At 48.8% G+C, this 20,000-nt stretch overlaps 1 protein-coding gene across 2 annotated transcripts in view; it reads right to left on the bottom strand.

Annotated features, from left to right (window-relative positions):
• CUL9 (cullin 9) overlaps window positions 1–20,000 on the bottom strand; it is a 37,158-nt gene that overhangs the window by 10,271 nt on the left and 6,887 nt on the right. Inside the window, exons 9-29 of one of the 2 annotated variants that reach the window (XM_027601777.2) lie at window positions 18,366–18,573; window positions 16,344–16,540; window positions 15,743–15,960; window positions 14,834–15,080; window positions 14,639–14,744; window positions 13,864–14,091; window positions 13,500–13,590; window positions 13,206–13,377; window positions 11,314–11,419; window positions 10,710–10,805; window positions 10,246–10,421; window positions 9,402–9,535; window positions 8,872–9,051; window positions 8,601–8,710; window positions 8,321–8,503; window positions 8,028–8,188; window positions 7,520–7,748; window positions 7,234–7,423; window positions 767–912; window positions 488–617; window positions 141–340 (exon numbers count right to left, since the gene is read on the bottom strand). In XM_027601777.2, the coding sequence (XP_027457578.1) occupies window positions 141–340; window positions 488–617; window positions 767–912; window positions 7,234–7,423; window positions 7,520–7,748; window positions 8,028–8,188; window positions 8,321–8,503; window positions 8,601–8,710; window positions 8,872–9,051; window positions 9,402–9,535; window positions 10,246–10,421; window positions 10,710–10,805; window positions 11,314–11,419; window positions 13,206–13,377; window positions 13,500–13,590; window positions 13,864–14,091; window positions 14,639–14,744; window positions 14,834–15,080; window positions 15,743–15,960; window positions 16,344–16,540; window positions 18,366–18,573 (3,508 nt within the window). Of the gene's footprint in view, window positions 1–140; window positions 341–487; window positions 618–766; window positions 913–7,233; window positions 7,424–7,519; window positions 7,749–8,027; window positions 8,189–8,320; window positions 8,504–8,600; window positions 8,711–8,871; window positions 9,052–9,401; window positions 9,536–10,245; window positions 10,422–10,709; window positions 10,806–11,313; window positions 11,420–13,205; window positions 13,378–13,499; window positions 13,591–13,863; window positions 14,092–14,638; window positions 14,745–14,833; window positions 15,084–15,742; window positions 15,961–16,343; window positions 16,541–18,365; window positions 18,574–20,000 lie in introns of both variants that reach the window. The other variant, XM_027601776.2, reaches the window with a different exon arrangement.

Here is a 20,000-nt window from a genome sequence, read left to right on the forward strand (position 1 = left end):
AGAAAACCCAGATGCAAATGTCACCCTATGAGGTCTTGTACTGAGTATGTTTACCTTCCCTTGTGATGATCCCTGGCTCTAAGCCCCAACCCTGAGCCTGACTCTCTCCCTCCCTTAACTTCACGGTCCCCTTGGCCTACCAGACAAACCAGCTGATCGATATGGAGGCCCTTTTCCCCATGGGCTTTGAGAATACGGACAAGAAGACAGCTCAAGAGGTTCCTCTTCTGTTCCAGAGTTCGGCCCTCATCCTTCTCGACATTCAGGTACGTCTGGGGAGGTATCAGCCACAGGGCCTCCCCAGAGCGCTGAGACCCAGGCGTCCGAAGCCGCAGCACACCTGGAACTCACTCCCAGTCAGCACCCGAGGAGGGGAAGGGAGAGGTGAATGGTGGCAAAGGGGAGCCCATTCATTCCCTACCGCACGCCCACCATGAGCGCCCCACCCTGTACGAGCAGCGGCACAGCCCAGCCCCTGCTGACCTACCCCTGTGTGGAAAGCCCTGACCCTCATGCAGGGTCAAAGGGCCACTGTCTGAGGTGAGGGGCAGAAGTGCCTGAAGCAGTAGTTCTGGGGTGAGGTCAGAATTCTTCAGCAGGGTCTCTACAGACACCTCCTGGTGAAGAGAAACAGGGCCAGTCAGGAGTAGATAGTCAGGGGAAAGGAAAATAAGAGGTGGGAAGGATGGAAGAAGGGGCAGAGTTTAGGAGAACAGTGATGGACAGGGGGAAGAGAAGAGAGAGAGAGGCTGAGGAGCTGAGGCACCTCTGTCTGATTGAAATGCAACAGCAACCACATCTGCACGGTGGACACATGCAGGGTCTGGTCCCCAAACTGCAGCTCAGCCCGGCCCAGCCACGTCCACTGCAGCCGCCGATGGGGTCCCACGTCCAGGACTGGATGATTCTGACCTGGGAAAGCACGGAATAGAAGAGACAAAGAGCAGGGGAAGTGAGGGGGCTAGAGGCTGAGGCCAGGGTGTACTATTAGTCAAGCTTTGCTCCTGCTGATCTCTGTGGGGAGGAGGGTCCCCACAGAAGTGACTTGTCAGGCTTCCAGAGCTCAGCCTCCTCTGTTTCTGCCTCCCTGGTGAGGGGAGGAGCCACAAGTATCTGGGAGCCCACCCTGTGCCTCGCCCCACACCAGGCAGGTTCCATGAAAGAAACACCAGAGAGAAGAGACCTGGGTTTTGCCCTCAAGGAGCTGACGGTTTTTAAAGACCCACTAGGCTGCGTCTCTTCCTCCTCCTGTGTCACAACTCAGGCAAGATGAGCCTGGATGTTCACTCATACTAGAAAGCAAGGATGCTGTCAAAGGCAGAGAATATCAAAAGGAGACAATCTGAGAGGTGCTCTCTGGCCAAAGATGGGACAGTTTGAACATCAAGAAGATAACATCTGCGCTGGATTGAAACACATGAAATATTTTAAAATGTATGAGTTCATAATGACATATATTTTTTAAAAAGACCACATTGGTTATCTCTTTGGAGGATGTTGGAGGAACTGGTTGAAAATAAGGGGGAAGCGGAGAGAATCAAGCCTTTCCAGTATAAACCGTACCTCAGTGTGACCAAAAAGTTGCCGAGAGGAAGTTTCTCTTCAAAGAGAAAACGCTCCAGCTGGTATGTGAAGAAGGTATGACAAAACTAGAATGGCGCAATCTGTCTGCCCTAATGAAATAACAGAGCTAAGCAATGGTAATGAGTGACCGCCTCGTGAACAGCTGACAGGAAATTATATAATGTACAGATCAGACTTGCAACACTGAAATCCACTGACCCATCTTACAACATCCCAGAGACAGGTGGAAGTACACATTACCACCTATGAAGTGCTCTTGCCCCAGAAATCACACCCAAATCGGAATCAACTTCCACATCTAAGTATCTGTTTTCCGGAAATGAAAGAGACAGAGGAACAGGCCAGAGGACACCATGTGGATACGATCAACAAAATCCGGCCTGTGCACAACTCTGTGTGGCGAACAATCCAGTTTCCTCCACAGACAATTTTAAGGGGGCAAAAACAGAAAGCAGGACCTATAGATTAATGGAGACGGAAGATAGAGCTCAATCAAATGCAAGGTGTGGGCTTTGTGTGGATCCCCAATAAGCAAAAAACTAATTTTGAAAACTTGAGAAAATGGGGGAAATATGGACACTTTGCTGTTTGATATTAGGAACTGTTATTAATTTCTCAAAGTTTGATCACTGTAGTGTCCTTGCTTTTAAAAATAAAATCCTTAATCTTTTAAATTGTAGACCTGGGGAAAGTGGGTGGGGGTACAGAAGAAATGAGACTGGCCATGAACTGACCCATGTTGGTACACAGGAGTTTATTCTACCTTTTTTTTTTTTAAGATTTATTTATTTATTTGACAGGGAGAGAGAGCGCGCACAGAAGGAAAGGGAGAGCAGACTCCCCGCTGAGCAGGGCGTCCAATACGGGGCTCGATCCCAGGACCCTGGGATCACGACCTGAGCTGAAGGCAGATGCTCAACTGACTGAGCTGCCCAGGCGCCCCACATTCTGTCTACTTTTGTGTACATCTGAAATTTATCATAATAAAAAATTTTTAAATGAGAGTGAAGGTAAGCCACTCTCTAAAACTGATAAAGTTTTCCACCAATACTCCCTCAATGAAGAGACTTCTAAAGGATATACTTAAGGAGACTGAACTCAGAAAGAAGGATCAAGATGCAAAAAGATTAGTGATGGAAGCAACTAGTATGATAGCAAATCTAAACATCAACTGAATAAGACAATAATAATAATGACTCTTTAGAAAGTAGGGAAAAAAAAAGATAATCCTAAAGTATCAAACAACAATAACAATTAAGATGGGAGTGAGAACTGCAGTTAAGACTTTCTATGGTTCTGGGACGTCCAGGTGGCTCAGTCAGTTAAGTGTCTGCCCTCGGCTCAGGTCATGATCCCAGGGGCCCAGGACTGAGTCCCTCATCTGGCTCTCAGCTCAGCAGGGAGCCTGCTTCTCCCTCTCACTCTCTCTCAAATAAATAAATAAAATCTTTTTTTTTTTTAAAGATTTTCTTTATTTATTCATGAGAGACAGAGAGAGAGAGAGAGAGAGAGAGAGGCAGAGGGAGAAGCAGGCTCCCAAGGAGCAGGGAGCCCGATGCGGGACTCGATCCCAGGACCCTGGGATCATGACCTGAGCCGAAGGCAGACGCTTAACCATCTGAGCCACCCAGGCGCCCCTAAATAAATAAAATCTTAAAAAAAAGATTTTCTATGGTCCTTTTATTGCTCAGGAAGGTGGGAGAGTGATATTAACAAGTCAAACATACAGGTTACAAACATTAGGGTAATCAACTATGAAAACAGAATGCGTGACTTCCCAAACTGGTAGAGACAAAGAAAGGAATTAAAGAAGATCAATCCAAAAGAAGAGAAAAAAATGCACAAAACCTAAGGTAGAAACATATCTATAAAGGTGTTCAATTTATTATTCTTCTTTTAACTGTACATGTTTTATATATTCTTTTGTGTATACGAACTAACTAAAATTTAAAATTATAAGGTAAACTAAAATGTTTAAGAGTTTAGCAATAAAAGCCAAATATATCATTTACTCATACTAATTATAAACAGGCTAAGATTGACAACTCAAAAGGAGAGATTGTTAGGTTGAATAACAAACAAATGCTAGGTATTTATAAGACACCTGCCTAAAATAAGAGGCAAGGACAAAAGTAAATGATACTGGGGGAAATTCTGATGAGAGCAGAATATAGGCATCGTTTGGAAGTATATCCCCAACAGACTTCTTATTAATAGTGGCAAGGGGAAAATATTAACTATACAGTGGGAAATCAAACTACCTCTTGATCAGGTTGTCAAAAATCACATCACAAAAGAGGAGCAGATGGAAATTGTGTGCTTCCAAATGAAACACGCAGAGGACATAATGTCACTTACTTAGGATTCTGGCCCAGAATGTATCACCTGAATCTAATTATGAGGAAATGTACAAATTTAAAATGAAAAACGTTTAGAAAATTTTAAATGGCTATATTCTCCAAGGGTGTTAATGTTATAAAAAACAAAAAAAGGCTAAGGAATTGTTCCACATTAAGGAGACTAAAGACATGACAACTAAATATAATAGATGATCCTAGACTGGATACTGTCCTGGACTAAAAAAATAACAGACATTATGGAGTCACTTGACAAAATCGGAACGTGGAAAACAGATTTAAAGTATTACACCAATGTTAAATTTTTGAAACTGATAAATGAACTATTATTATGTAAGAGAGTACCATGATTCTTAGAAAATATATATCCAAGTATTTAGAGGCAACGGGCCAGCATATATACAATTTACTCTCAGTGGTCCAGGGGGGAAAAATGTGTGTGTGTGTGTGTGTGTGTGTGTGTATGCACACACACAAATACACATTTTATAAATGTATATATACACAAAGAGCAAATGCTAAAAGCAAACACGGCAAAATGTTAACAAAAGGTAAGCTTGCATAAAGAGTATGTGTGTTCCTGGGGCGGCTGGGTGGCTCAGTCAAGTGTCTGCCTTTGGCTCAGGTCATGATCTCCGCTACTCAGCCGGGCGTCTGCTCCTCCCTCTGCCTCCCTCTGCCCCTCACTCATCTTGTGCTTGCTCTCTCCCTCTCAGATAAAGTCTTAAAAAAAAAAAAAGTATGTGAGTGTTCTTTGTATTATTCTTACCATTTTTCTGTAAATTTGAAATTATTTCCAAATAAAAAAAAACTTTAAGTAAAAGGATAACTGAATTGTCCACCTAAAATGGTTAAAATGGAAGAGCACCTGGCTGGCTCAGTCAGTGGAGCATATGACTTTTGAACTCAGGGTTGTAAGTCGAGCCCCACATTGGGTGTAGAGATCACTTAAAAATAAAATCTTAAAAAATGGTTAAAATGGCAAATTTTATATTCATCTTTCACCACAATAAAAGAAACCCAAAAGAATTATCATTCTCCCCTGACAAGGTAAAAGGATAGAAAGATATTCTGAAAAAACCCTAACCAAAGAAAGCTGGTATATTATTAACACCAGACAAAAATAGACTTTGAGAGAAAAAGCTTTACTAGAAAGAAAGAAGGTCATTTCATAATAATAAAGTTTAATTAAAATTTTAAACCTGCATAGTCCATTATGGTAGCCCATGTGGGTATTTAAACTGGTTAAAGTAAATAAAATTAAACACTCAATTCCTCAGTCGAACCAGTCACATTTCAGTAGCCACAAATGGCCATCATACTGAAGAGTGCAGAAAATAACTTTTCCATCACTGCAGAAAGTTCTACTGGACAGCACTGTTAAATGATTTGAAACTTTTATCTAAACTTTATTTTATTTTTTAAGATATTTTATTTATTTACTTGAGAGAGAGAGAGAGAGAGGGAATGGTGTGTTGGTGGGAAGGAGTAGAGGGAGAGGGACAAGGAGACTCCCCCCTGAGCACGAAGCCCAACACAGGGCTTGATCCCATGACCCCAAGATCATGACTTAAGCCAAAACCAGGAGTTGGATGCCTAACTGACTAGGCCATCCAGGCGCCTCTATCTAAACTTTAATTTTGAGAGAGAGAGAGACAGTGCAACCTTGCAGTGGGTGGGGGGTGGCAGTGGGAGAGAATCCTAAGCAGACTCTGCGCCCAGCACAGAGCCCAAAGAATGGCTCAATCTCACAACCCTAAGATCATGAACTAAGACAAAATCAAGAGTTCAGATGCTTAACCAACTGAGCCACCCACCAGGTACCTCTAAACTTTTATCTAACAACACAGTCAAAAAATACATAAAGCAATGCTGACCTGATGAAAAGTTTAAAAATTCACTATCAGGGTGCCTGGGTGGCTCAGTCGGTTAAGCGGCTGCCTTCAGCTTAGGTTATGATCCCAGGGTCCTGAGATCGAGCCCTAAGTCGGGGCGGGGGGGGGGGGGTCCCTGCTCAGCAGGGAGTCTGCTTCTCCCTCTGCCTCTCCCCCTAGGTCATACTTGCACACTCTCTCTCTCAAATAAATAATCTTTTTAAAATTCACTATCATAATGATAGATCTTAATACACCTCTCTCAGTAATAGATCAAGCAGACAAAAATGAGTAAGGTTACAGCAAATTTGAAGAACACAATGAACAAAGGCAATTTAGTGGAATGTGTGTAAAAGCCTTTAAACAGCAGCTGAAGAATACACATTCTTCTTAATTACACATGAACACTTAAAAAATCTGACCATCTACTAGGCCATAAAGGAAATCTCAAGACATTGCAAAGATTCAGAACCAAAGAAACCATGTTCTTTATCCACAGTGGAATGAGGTCTAAAATCTAAAACAAAAACACAACTTAACGAAGAAAAACTGGTTTGGGAATTTTAAAATAGACTTCTAAAAAAGTAATAGATCAAAGCAGAAATAATAATGGAAATTAGAAAATCCTCAGAACTAAAAAAATACTAAATATACACAGCATAATAAAAATTTAGGCAACATCCCAAATGTCCATCAACAGCAGAAACGGTAAAGATATTCATACAATGGAAAGGAATCCACAATACAAAGAACAAAGTAGTGATACAACTGACAACCTGGATAGCCCTTGCAGACATTACAGCCACTGAAAGAAACCGAACACGGCAGAGTATATACCCTATTATTCCGTTTATATGATGTTCAAATACAGGCAAGAATCTATGGTGATAAAAGGAAGAACAATGGTTTCTCTTGGAAACTAACTAGAAAGGGACATGAAGCAAGAAGTCTTCTGGGGTGCTGGAAATGCTCCGGGGGTGGTTATGGGAGTATATGTGTATATAAAATTCATTAAGTCATAATTACTTGACTGAAAACTATACCACAAGAAAAATAAATCTAAAAAACAAAAACAAAAAACACCTGAAACTGAATGCAGCTAAAGTAATGTTGGGAGGAAAATGAATAGCCTTAAACATTTTTACTTGGAAAGAAGCCTAAAAAGGGTAAAAATTAAGTAAGCATGCAACTTGAAGTTAGAAAAGAAAAATGGAACAAATCCACACAAAAGTGAAGGCAATGATGAGAGACATTAAGAAAGCTCTAACCCACCTTTCCCCCCTTCCCTAGGAGACTGCTGTCCCTAGAGACCGTTTTTCTTCGTATCTACGCACTCCTGTCCACAGGGCCTCTCCTCTTCCTCTCCTGCCACCCCAAGTCTCACCCCAATCTCCAATCGCCTGTCCCTATCTCCTCACTCTGGCTGTAGAAATTGGAGAAGCGGTCAAGGGCATCACAGAATTCAGTGGGAAGGCACTTTCTGGGATGGTACAGGTAGCAGAGTGGGGAGACCGGCCAGCAGCGTGGTGACAGGACCAGTATGGAAACTGTTGGACTTGAATCTTCGATAAATAGTTCTTTCTCAGCCTCCTCTTCCTCTGCTTCCTCCTGAGAGACAGAAGGATTTCAAGGGCTCTTGGGCTCCCTTCTTTGGTCTATAGTCTTTTGCTCTCCTATTCACCCACTCATCTCCCTTGCTCTTACCTCCTCCTCTTCCAGGCCCTGTTCCTCCTCATTCTCCTGCTCCAAGAGCAGCTTGTCGAGCTGCTGGAGCTGGTAGACGTGAAACTGGCGTTGCAGCTCCTCGGAGGTGCTCAGGCTGCGCAGCATCTGCTGGGGGAGGCGGTTGGGGAAGCAGAGGCCGATCTGCTCCAGCACAGCCCCCTCCAGCCAGCTCGAGCCCAAGCTCAGGAGACGGTCTGCCATGTAGTGCCTGCAGCACACGCAGAGCAGGGCCGAGCCTCAGTGCGGCAGCTCGGCCCGGCCCCCCGCCTGCCCCTCCAGATTGTAGGTTCCTCTGTTGCGGCAGGCTTGGGTCACAGGCCCTGCCTCCCCTCTCCCTCCCTACTCCCTTCCACCAGTGCCTCGGCCATCTCTGTATCTTAATCTCTCCTCTCCACTGCCTCCTCCCCCCTCTTCCCACCAAGACTCAAACCTTCACCCTCTCTAGACTCCAGGCCTCCCCTCCCCTACCTCTCAGACCTGCACTCACTGGTAGAAGTGCTCAAAAGTAGTGGCCAGCTCCAGGCCAGAAAGGACCATGATGGGCTCCAGGTGCCGCTGAAGCCGCCCCAGCATTTCCACTCCAGGGGCTCCGCCAACCAGGCCGCCCTGGATCTGCTGGTCGATGTGCCTGGCAAACTGCTCACTTACCTGGGGGCAATGGAAAGGGCACCGGCCAAGCATGAAGAGGGCGTGGAGCAGGAGAGTAGGGGGTGAGAGGAGGTGAGAGGCAGAGAAAGAGGCGAGCTTGCACCGGGTGACCAGGAGGCCGGGGGTACTCACGTGGGCAGCGGTGAGGAAGGACTGCTGGAGCAAGGCGCCCGAGAAGCCACTGCGCAGAGCCAGCGTGAAGGCTGCCCGAGGCCCAAAGAGCTCTGAGCCTGCTCTCTGCAAATGCTCATAGAGTTTACAGTATCGAGGCACAAAGTCGGGGGCCCTCCAGGCTGCGGCCAGGAACCTGCTGACCTGAGAAGAGAGAAGGAACAGCAGATGCAGGAGGTTGGCCGCTGCCCCGCCTCCCCCCCCTCCTCCCCGGACCAGACTGCAGCTTCCTTGCTCTCACCTGCTCCTGCACCACGCTCAGCCAGCACTGCGTTATGTTCCTCAGGCTGCTGCTTGGAAGGGCTGCTGAGGGCCCAGGGCTCCGATCCCGGCCCTTACTGTTCTTGCTGACTGTGAAGAAAGAGGGCAAGGGAAGCGGCTTGGTCTCAGCCCTAGAGTAGACCCAGGGGTCTTGGGTACTGACCCCTGGAAAGGCCCAGAGCAGAGCAGTCAGAGAGAGTAAGATCCAAGACGGGGAGAAGCCAGCTCAACAGGCCATTGCTGGGACTTACTGGGCCGAGTGGATGGCTCAGGAGAAGGCCCAGGCGGGGGCTCCACATGCACCAGCAAGTGACAAAGGCGACGAACTCGAGAGGCAAAGGATGCTGCTCGACTCAGTGGGTTCTGCGAGCTCTCTCTTTGCGCTAAGTACTGATCCAGCAGCCATCCCAGGGAGCTCACACCCTCCTCATCTAAAAGAAGACAGGTCAGAAACAGGTGATGGGAAATAGGGGGACAGAGAGCCCAGGAAGAGGAGAGAGAAGGCCCAATTACACAAAAAGGTCTGGGGGGCAGCTGGGCCGAGGCTTACTTCAGCTGGAGTCTGGGTGGGTGCTAACTGGGTAGGGGTGGGGTGGAGGAGAGGATTCAAATACCAGAGTCTCAGGGAGCAGTCTCTGGGGCAGGAAGGAGAGGAACACTGAGGCGACAGGCCTTCAGGGACAAAGACAGGGACCAAGAGAACCAACAGGTGATTACTCAGGTGATCCCTGGGAATCATCACAAGGGGCTGGTTAGTGCGGCCAGGGGTCGGGACGGTTACCCGGGGAGGTGATGTTCTGCACCAGGGGGCTGACCAGGGCCTCCCAGCAGGTCTTGCCCAGTGCCTGGGCGGCCTCGTCATCAGGGAGGAAGCGATCAGCAAAATTCTGCTCGTGGCGCAGAACCCTGTTGAGTCTGGGAATAAGGAACATGTGGTCAAGGGTTGAAGACACAAGTTTCGGGCGCCTGGGTGGCTCAGTTGGTTAAGCGACTGCCTTCGGCTCAGGTCATGATCCTGGAGTCCCGGGATCGAGTCCCACATCGGGCTCCCTGCTCAGCAGGGAGTCTGCTTCTCCCTCTGACCCTCTTCCCTCTCATGCTCTCTATCTCTCATTCTCTCTCTCTCAAATAAATAAATAAATAAATATTAAAAAAAAAAAAAGACACAAGTTTCTCTGCGGCCTCCACTCAAGTGCAGTCAGCTCCCACTCTTGCTGTGCTTGGTCCCGTAACCAGCTTGCTGCCACCAGCACACACTTGTCCCCATGCCCCCTTCCCCTGTGTCCTAGCTGCTGCCTCACCTTTCAGACTCCTGCAGAAGTCACCCACCACCTACTTTTTTTTTTTTAAAGATTTTATTTATTTATTTGAGAGAGAGAAACAGTGAGTGGGACAGAGAGAGGGAGAAAGAATCTGAAGCAGACTCCACACTGAGCACAGAGCCCAACGTGGGGCTCGGTCCCATGACTGTGAGATCATGACCTGAGCCAAAACCAAGAGTCCAACGCCCAACCAACTGAGCCACTGAGGCGCCCCCTCCCACCACCTACTTCTTAACAGTGTCCTCCTGCTGTGTTACCCTCTCCTCCCTCCCTTCAAGCCGGCCCACTGCCTGCTCCACCTACCGGGGACAGAGCTGGAGGAGGCGCTTGCGGTCCTCCGCTATGTCCTGGCTCCAGGCTTGTGCCCGAATGGTATAGAAGAGACATGTCCGGCGACACAGCTGCTCCCGGAACAGTGGCCAGAAGGTGGGCTTGGGGCCCAGGACCTCCACGCCTCGAACCCGGGTGTCGATGCCACCCTGTAACATGCACAGACTTGTCTACCACCTAAGCCACCCAGCCACCAAGCACTACCAAAAAAAAAAAAAAAAAAAAAAAAAAAGCCAGGCCTCAGGTCCTGAGTTTCCCGGAGGCATGTGAGACATTCCCACATCTCTGGAACTCAACAGGCTCCTGGGCCATCCCCCCAGTAGATGCATGGCCTGAGCCTGGCCCCCACATGCTGGGGGAGGTAATCACCATGAAGACCCTGTGCCCCCCTCCCCCCACCCCCGTGATCCTCAGCTGAGCCTCTTCCCTCACCCTACCTGCTGGCAGCGCTTTATGCGGATCTGGATGATGGGCCAGAAGCGGTTCAGGTTCTCCAGGAGGATCACCCGGCTGGCGGAGGGCATCACATTCACCTGACGGGGTAGGGGAGAAGGAGAGAGGACTGTCACCTCCGGCAGTGGGGTTGGAGGGACTATTGTCAGCAACTGACTCTTGTTTTTGTTTTTGTTTTTTTTTAAAGATTTTATTTATTTATTTGAGAGAGAGAGAATGAGAGAAAGAGAGCACGAGAGGGAAGAGGGTCAGAGGGAGAAGCAGACTCCCCGCCGAGCAGGGAGCCCGATGTGGGACTCGATCCTGGGACTCCAGGATCATGACCTGAGCCGAAGGCAGTCGCTTAACCAACTGAGCCACCCAGGCGCCCAGCAACTGACTCTTGTGATGGTGTGTGCGTTTCACTTCTGCACTGAGCCCACAGACCCGTGCAAATCTGCATGCCAAACTCTGCTCTCACTGCTTCGGAGGCAAAGCCTGCCTGGGGGAAGGAAAGTGGGAATCCTCCAGGGACTGACTCTTTTGAAGGAGGTCCTGGGACAGAAGGATGGGGAGTAAGGTCAAGGCGGGGGGCACCAGGGTCCCCACCGTGTTGAGCTCAGTGCTGATGCAGCTGGCGCTGTCGCCCCCAAACACCACCACCCTGGCCGGCATGTAGCTCGAGTCCTCACTGGCCACGAGCAAAGTCAGCTGCCTGGGAGAGGAGAAAGCAATCAGTTAGAACTGGGGCCCTGGTCTTTGTTCAAAATGACTTCAACCCACCACTTCCTCCTCAGCCTGCTGTCCGTCTGCCACCTTAAGTGTCAGTCTTCCCCCGGGCCTCTGCTTTCCTCTTATCTTCCCCCAGACTGACTTTATTTAAAACCATAGTTTCAATCAAAAACTCATACCCTAATGACTCCAAATCCACATCTCTACCCTAGACAGCTCCTCTCAGCTTTCATGCTGTGTACCAAATAGACATTTCCATGTTACACCCCACAGGCACCTCAAAGTCAACATGCCCAAGTGGAAGCGTCATCCATCCACAGAAGCCTGCTCCTCTTCCTACATTCCTCCTGGGAAGAAAACTGCCATCTCCCTAGAGTGCTCCGTCACCGTGACTTCTCCTGCTCATGGCTTCCCTTATGTCATGCCTGAAGATTCTGGTCCTTGAGATGTGTCAGTTCGCCACCCCTTCACTATTCCCATTCCCTCTGCCTAACTGAGCGCATTCGTTTCTCAATGAGACCACCGCATAAACCTTCCAACTCTCTGGCCTCCAACCCAAACTCCCATAATTGCCAGGATGACTTTCTTTCTTTTCTTTTCTTTTTTCTTTTCTTTCTTTTCTTTTCTTTTTTTCCTTTTCTCTTCCTTCCTTCCTTCCATCTTTCTTTCTCCTTCCTTCCTTTCTTCCTTTCTTTTCTTTTCTTTCTCTCTCTCCCTCCTACCCTCTCTCTTTCTTTCTCTTTCTCTTTTCTTTCTTTTTCTTTCTTTCTTTCTTTTTAAGATTTTATTTATTTATGTGACAGAGAGAGAGAGCACAAGCAGGGGGAGAGGCAGAGGGAGAAGCAGACTCCCCACTGAGGAGGGAGCCCAACGTGGGGCTCGATCCCAGGATCCTGGGATCGTGACCTGAGCCAAAGGCAGATGCTTAACCAACTGAGCCACCCAGGCACCCCAAGGGTGACTTTTCTAAACAATAATAAAAAAATCTAGTTTTGCCTCTTCTCTTCTTAAAAATCCTTCAGTGGCTCCCCCAGTTTCGGAATAAAGCTCAAACTTCTTAGCTCACAAAACTCTCTGTGGTCTGGCTCTGCCTAGTTTTCTGGCTTTGTCTCCTGCCATTTCACAACACACACCCTACATTCCAGCCAAACACAGTCACTTAAACTTCCCTCAAACACGTCGTTGTGTTTCTTATTTCCATTTTGCACATATGCTGTCCTTCTGCCTGGACTAGCCACTGCCCTCTCTTTATGTAGCTAATTTCAAAGCTCAGCTCATTTAACCCCTCCTTCTGGAAGCCTTCTCTAGCCTCTCACTTGGCCTCAGTGTCCATGCCACCTCTTCTTACTCTTCCTGATTTTCCAGGCTGGCTCCCCAACAAGACCACAGGTTCCCCGAAGACGGTACCGTATCTTACTGTCCTTATAGCCCCAGACCCTGGCCCAGGGCCTGGCACAGAGTATACATTAAACAAGCACCCATGGGAAGAGTGAATGAGAAAGTTCTCAATCTCCCTCAACACCATGCACAGGGCAGTGACACCTGTGGGAGGAGCATGTCACCAGGCTCAGGGAACGAGGATGTCTACACTGCACAAGGAATGCGGATCAATGTGTCTATCTGTTCACTGCACAAAATGGGTTTGAGTGGGTCCCTCATGCATCGGGTTTACAGAAGTTGCGTATGTGGGCGCTTGGAGAATGTGTACTGGGGGTGTGTCAAAATAGCCGCGCACACGCGTGTACATGCGCATGTGGGCATGTTCCTACCTGACAAGAACACCACGGTGCATGTGCAAGGTGATGTAGTGGGAGCCGGTGCTGCCGTTGGACTCCCAGTAGGTCTTGGGGTTGCGGTCCGTCAGCTTGCTGGCCCGGTGCGGGTTGGAGGACACCTCCACCTTCTCCCAGCACTTGTCCTCCTTCACTTCCACACTGGAGCCTGGGGGCGGGGGGGGGGGGGGGCGGCCGTCAGAGCCCAGTAGGTGAGAGAGAAGAAAGGCAAGGGACAGGGAGAACAAATACTGGGGTGCGAGCCGGGAGGAAGCAGATGGGGGCACAAACCCTGGCAGAGATGCCTGAGGAACACGTCAAAGAAGGGGATGTTGATGGGCTGGTGGGTCCGTCTGTGGTCTTCGATCTGGCCCAGCACCATCTGCAGTTGGAACATCAGAGAGAAGTGGCACAGGGAGGAAGGCAGAATATGAAGAACATAGAGAAACATGTATGGAGAACAAGCCAAGGGCAGCAAAACACTCAAACCCTTTCTTCACACATTTTGGCAGAACAGGACCACGTGGGGTAACGGTTGGGAAACAAGTGCCCCAGATTTGCTATCACTTGTGCCAAACCGGGACCCACACTGAATCCCCTTCCCCTGCTACTGGCTTTTGTTCTCCCTCAGCTCTGGCTCCCCGAGTCTCTTCACCTGAATGCAGCCAGCCAGGATGCTGGAGGTGAGGTTACTGTAGAGCTGGGCATGTTTCTCACACTCTGTCACCAGGTCCCGAAGCTCAGAGGCCAGCAGCAGCTGAGACGAGTGCTTGTCCAGGACTTTGGAGAGGGCGTCTTTGGCTCCCAGGCAGCAGAGAACTACAGCATAGTCCTTATGCATTGAGGCCAGCCGATGCAGAAAGCAGAGCAGCTCCTGAACAATCTGAGCCCAGAGCCAGAGAGATTAACGTATGGGACACAAAGGGCGGGCCCCAGAAGGGACGAGGGGTGGGTTTAGAAAAGCAAATGTGGTGGATGAGATTTTGGAGAAGCTGGAAAGCGCAGGGAAAGGAGAGTACCAAAGAAGGTTGGGACAGAGCAGTAGGGTGCTGGGACTCCCAAGCCGGCAGAGCCTGGGCACAGCTTCGGATGCTTCTTCCTGCCAGGGCGAAGCTCTCTCAACAGCCCACCTTGGGGCCTGAGCCTTGGTCCACAACGCACAAATCCGGAAGGGTGGAGAGTCAGGAATGTTTGGCCTGGTGAGTGTGGGCTTCTCCTAAACCCAGAATCTAAAATCCAGCTGCAGCCCAAAGATTTATACTTCAAAGGCCCCAGTTCTGAGGACTCTCAGATGACATTCCTTCCTCTCCACCCCTCTCATTGTTCAGACCCACCCAGAAAGGCCACTTTGCCCTGCAGAGCCTCACAAGGTAGCTGGTGCCCTACATGCGGCCTTTCCCTCCCCCACGCTCACACCAGGGTTCTGGTACCTCAGAGTCACTGCTAGGGCCACTGAGACAGTTGAGGCAGGGCTCCAAGACCTCGTGCCAGGGGAGGGCCATCGCCTCAGGGTGATCCAGCAGCCGGGTCATGATCCTGGTGAGGGGATGGAAATAAGCGAAGTCCCTGCAGTCTGTGGGCCCCCACTCACCTCTGATACACGGGTGCCCCAACAGGCCCCTCACCTCAGTGCGGTCAGCAGCAGAGTTTTGTTGGGCCCCGGGGCATCCAGAGTCCTCAGCAACAGGAGGAAGGGCTGGGTCTCCTGCTGGAGGCGCTTGAGGAGGGGCCTCACGGCACCCCCTGGGCCGCCCTCACGGCACAGCACCCGCTCCAAGCCCAGAAGGAGCTCTGCAGATGGGCCCCCCACCAGGGATCGGATCAGGCGCTCAGGGGACCCATCCTGGCCCTGGGCACCAGGGGTTTCCAGTGCTGCTGCCCGGACACATGGGAGGAAAAAAACAAGTATGAAGAGGAGTCATGCAAGTTGGTCAAACCAAGAATTGAGCAGGTCCAGAAAATCACCCCCAAATTCTCCTCCTGTTTGGAGGATGTCTGTAGTTTGTATCAAACTGTGGGGGATTTTCTTCTCTGGCCCCAAATATATAGCTAGCTGCATCTGGAAAAAAGTTTAGTACGGCAAACACTGTCATGTTCAACACGGACGTTTTTAATCTCATATAGTCATACAATCACCTGTTATTATCAAATGGTAGCTATGCTGTTACATCAGCCAATAAATATACGCTTTTATAATTACATCCCCCTACTACCTAGCATGGCGGCTTTAAAGATTTGATTTGTAAGTAAGCTCTACACCTAACGTGGGGCTGGAGCTTACAACCCCAAGATCAAGAGTCGCACGCTCTACTGTCTGCACCAGCCAGGCGCCCCACATGCTGGCTCTAGATATATAATTTTCCTTAGCTCTTCTAGAGTCTCCTCCTTTTGATCAGGAAGATCTATTTAACTTAAACGCCAAAACCCTTACTCATTTCCTGAAGGTTCATCGTGTCTTTCCAGGAAGGTGCTAGTATGTAAACAGGCCAGCACTGCCTGGTTCCTCAGAAGAACCACCCCTTCCACAACGGTACCTGTGTGCTCAGGACTGCCCGGTGGCTCTGAGTAGCGATTGAGGAGCATCATGAGGATGGTGTGTGTGGTAGGCATGGGCTCTGTCCCCGGTGCTATCCCGGAGTGCCTGAACAAGGTGTCCCTCAGCTCTCGGGTTATAATCTGGTCCCCCAGAGTGTGGTGGTTGCACAGAAGCAGGTTGAGCAGGAGCAGACCATTTCTCACTGCAGAAGAGCACCTGGGAGGAGGGAGGTATCCCGGGAAGAAATGGAAAGGGAGTGAACGCAATGGAAGCAGAAAGGAAGTACAGAGGGGAGGGGGACTGCGGCTGGGGACGGAGGCAAGGGCTCCAGGGTTCCCTCTGAGGCCAGGACATTCAGCTCCCTGACCTCAGGTCACTCCTCCCAACCCCAGGAAGGAAGGTCAGGGTGCCACTGCTCTCTCTGGGGATCTCCCTCCCCCCAATCACTTGGCCCCTCTACCAACAACAGTCAGAGAGGGCCAGCGACGTTTCATCCAGAGGTAACAACATAAAGGGAATTTCTGTGAAGCCCATGAGATGTGGGTGGGGCGGCAGTGGGGCTTGGGGCTTAGCGGGAGTTTGGAGGGTGATGCCCTGACCCCTCTGTGTTCAGCATCAGGACCACGGCTGCAGGGACAGTAAGGAGAAGGCTCTCAGCGCCTGGCCGGGTAGCTGAGTCAATGCTGGCGAAGATCTCTCTGGTCATCTGGGCATCAAACAAAGGGTGGAGAGAGTCTCGGCCAGTAACAAAAGTGGGGATCTCCGAGGAGCTGGCAATGGCCAGCATCTTCAGTGCCTGCAACGGGGATGTGGAAGCAGTTAGTTGTGGGCAGGGTCCCCACGCAGAAAGAGAGGAGAGCCAAGTCCTCATTCTCGACTCCAAACTTTGGGGCAGAGCTGTTTGCAAATAGGTCAAGTAGGAGACGGAAGAGGTCGTGATGGGATATCAACCGCTACAAACAAAAAGAGAGAGAAGGAAAGAAAGCAGAGGAAAAAATGATGCTCAATAGTAAAATCAGCCCGCCCCTTCACTTGCCAGCACCGAGGCCGAGTGGCATGGCCACCCCCTCCCGCAGCTTCCTCTGGGTGGGGGGAACCTGTCACAGCATCTAGTTGTCTTCATAGGCTTTCCTTGACATTGTCTTCCATTTCCCTGGACCATCCCTCCCCTTGCAAAACCTCCCTTCTCTCGAGTCCCAAGACTCCATAGCCTCCTGGCTGGCCTGCCTCTCTGGAGTTCCTCTGCTTAATCCTTCAACATAGAAGTTCCTGTCCCCTTCTTACTCTGCACTCTCTCCCTGGGCAACCTCATCTGCTCCCACAGCTTCAATTACCACCAATAGGCCGACACCCCCAAACCTATGTCTCTTGGCCTCCAGAGCCAGTAGTCAACTCTCCTCAACAAGACTACCTGGGTTATCTCATAGGAAGAGCGGTTGGAATTATAGGAAAAAATACTTGGAATCGGTGAACTTGCTCGCTGGTACTAGAAAGAAAAGTCAATTAAGATGACTGCCATACCATTAGAGTGGAGGCTACCGTCCCTGGAGAAAGGGTTGACACTTGAGAAGAAACCCGCCAGGGACGGAGATTAGAACCAATTCTCAGGACACTCTCCCTTATAAGGCCTGAACCCTCCATGCATAGGCTAATAAGCCTCATAATGAGGCTTTCTCCCTTTCGTTACCCGCCCCCCCCAATTAGCTGAATTCCATAAACCTGAAGTTATAAACAAGATGATGCAATTCTGCTACGGGGCAAGAGTTTGAATTTAGGGGCAAATGTTGTATTTTGGCCATGCAATCTGAAAGGGTTAAGGCATTCTTTGAGCAAACACGGCCTAGACATGAATGCCCGGCTGCTCTTCAGAGGAGCAGCACCTAGCTGGCCCCTTACAGGAAACAGCCTCCTGGCCTCGCCCTGGAACAGCCAGCTCTAAGGGGACCTGTGTTCCTGTCTGTGCTGTTGCCATTACACTGTTGGAATCCAGTCTCAGAATTGATCTGGATGAGGCCTACCCGTCCCCTCAGGGACCCCAGGCTATACAGAGCACACCCTGCCCACACCTCCTACCAGCCAGCACTGTGTCTGGGGTAGTCAGGAAGTCCCTGAACGGGGCCACCTTTCCCCATCCTGTAGGCCCCGGGTGGCAAGGCTCCCACATCTGGCCAGGGGGTATTTTCTACATAAGGGTACCACTCGGATCAAAGGGTAAAAAATTACTTTGTCACATGAAGAAAGTTAGTCTCTAACCAAACACTTAACTGTAACTCAAAAGACACAGGAAATGCAACAAACCCAAAAACTCAACTCTGGATCTTCTCCCCCTACTTCTTCCTCCTCCCACATTCCCCTACTGAGTAAATGGCCTCCACACTCCCTCTGCTGCTCGGTTTTAAACCTGGGAGTCATTCTTAAAAACACCCTTCTCCCTTTCTCTAAACACTCACTCAATCTCCAAGACTGTCCAGCTGGAACCTTCAACCCCCGTGCGTCTTTCTGTCCCAAGGTCTCTTCCCTGGTCTAAATCTCCTCCTCAGATCAGCACCTCCTCAAGATCAGCAGCCACCAGCCTGCCCCTCTTGCCCATCGTTCTCTCCCGCCAGGCCCAGTCCACTCACCGCCAGCCCCGCCTGCTGCACCAGGACTGAAGTCTTATATTCTTGCATGCAAACCAGCACAGCGTAGATGCCACCCTCCCTGGCAAAGAGTGGGCGCCACTCATGCTTCGTCATGAGCAGGTAGAGGAGGCGCAGGGCCAGCACCACCACCATCTTCTCTCCCACCTGGTTGGTCAGCAGCTCCACCAGCGTCTTCACTAGCTTCTCTCTTAGAGAGAAGAGACATTGGAGTTCCCCATCCCAAAAGTCACACCTGACTCCCTGCCCAACCCTCTCCACCAAGACCCATCCCCCCCACCCCTCTCCAACCTGCTCTTCTCCTCAGCCCCTCTCCTCTGCAGGCTGACCGCCTCTGGCCCCTCGCCACGTGAAGGAGGCCATAGGGCAAAATGGTTACAAACTCTGGCTCACCTTTGCACATAAATCTAAAAATTCAATGTAATTCTAATCACAATGCCTAAAAGGTTTTTCACGAAACACGGGACAGGTAGACTCAGGCACAGGATGAGAAAATACGTAAGAACAGTCAAGAAATGTTTAGAAAGAGAGTGGTAGACTTGTGTGCTAGTTATCAAAATATAAACTCGTGAAAATTAAAACTCTAAGAAGTGACACAGGGCAGATATGGATCGCTAGATAAGGGTGGCATCCCAGCCAGTGAGAACAGCAAAGGCCATGCAACCCACGAGGTAGAAACACCTGAAACAGTTATAGCTGGGACTCTGCCTCCTTCCATCAGCATAAGGACACTGCAAACAGATTTTAAAATGTTTAGAAAATAAAGGGAAATATTTTTTATAATCCTAGAATAGGACAGACCTACTCAAAACCTAGAAGCCATTAAAAAGTTTAAAAACAATCTAACCTAAAATTCTAAAACTTTAGCACAATGAAAGACGCTGTCTACAAAGTTAAGAGAGAAGCAATGTGAGGGAGAGAGAGTCCTACAGAAATGCTGATCTGAAGGGAAAGAAGAAGTGCTCCAGAGTCCCTAGATCACAATGAGCACCGTAAGGAGGAAAAAACTGGAATTATCTTTCTCCACAGTGAGAGAGATGCATCTTGAGGAGGTGGCCTGGGAAAGTTCTGTCTTTATTTGTCTTTTCTCATGAGCTTTATGATGACAACAACATGAATCAAATGTGCTTCAGATATAAATCCCTTTCTGTAGCCACAATTTATTATAAACAAGTTAATACCACATAAGTCATATATATGAATGGATATAGAAATATAAGTAAGGACGTTTACCAAATGTTAACAGTGACTCTCTCTGCAAAGGGCTTTCAGATTATTTTTATCTTCATAATTTTCTAATTTTTTTATAGGAGGCATATATTATTTCGTATTCAGGAAAAAGTTAATATGGTTTTGAAAAAAAAAACAGCAAGATATATGAAACATAAGTAACAGATTAATATCCAGATTGCCTACGAATCAGTAAGAAAAAAAACAAAGACCCAGTAAGAAAATGGCCAAAGAATAAGAACAGATTACTTATACAAGAAGAAACACAACAAATACATGCAAATATGCTTAACTTACCAGCACTAAGAAATTAAAACAAAGATACCAATCGTTTAAAATTCTGCCAATCTGATAGAGTAAAAAAAAAAAAAAATTATAATATCCAGT

The sequence above is a fragment of the Zalophus californianus genome, chromosome 7 (genome assembly GCF_009762305.2).
Source record: "Zalophus californianus isolate mZalCal1 chromosome 7, mZalCal1.pri.v2, whole genome shotgun sequence".
NCBI classification, from domain to species: Eukaryota; Metazoa; Chordata; class Mammalia; order Carnivora; family Otariidae; genus Zalophus; species Zalophus californianus.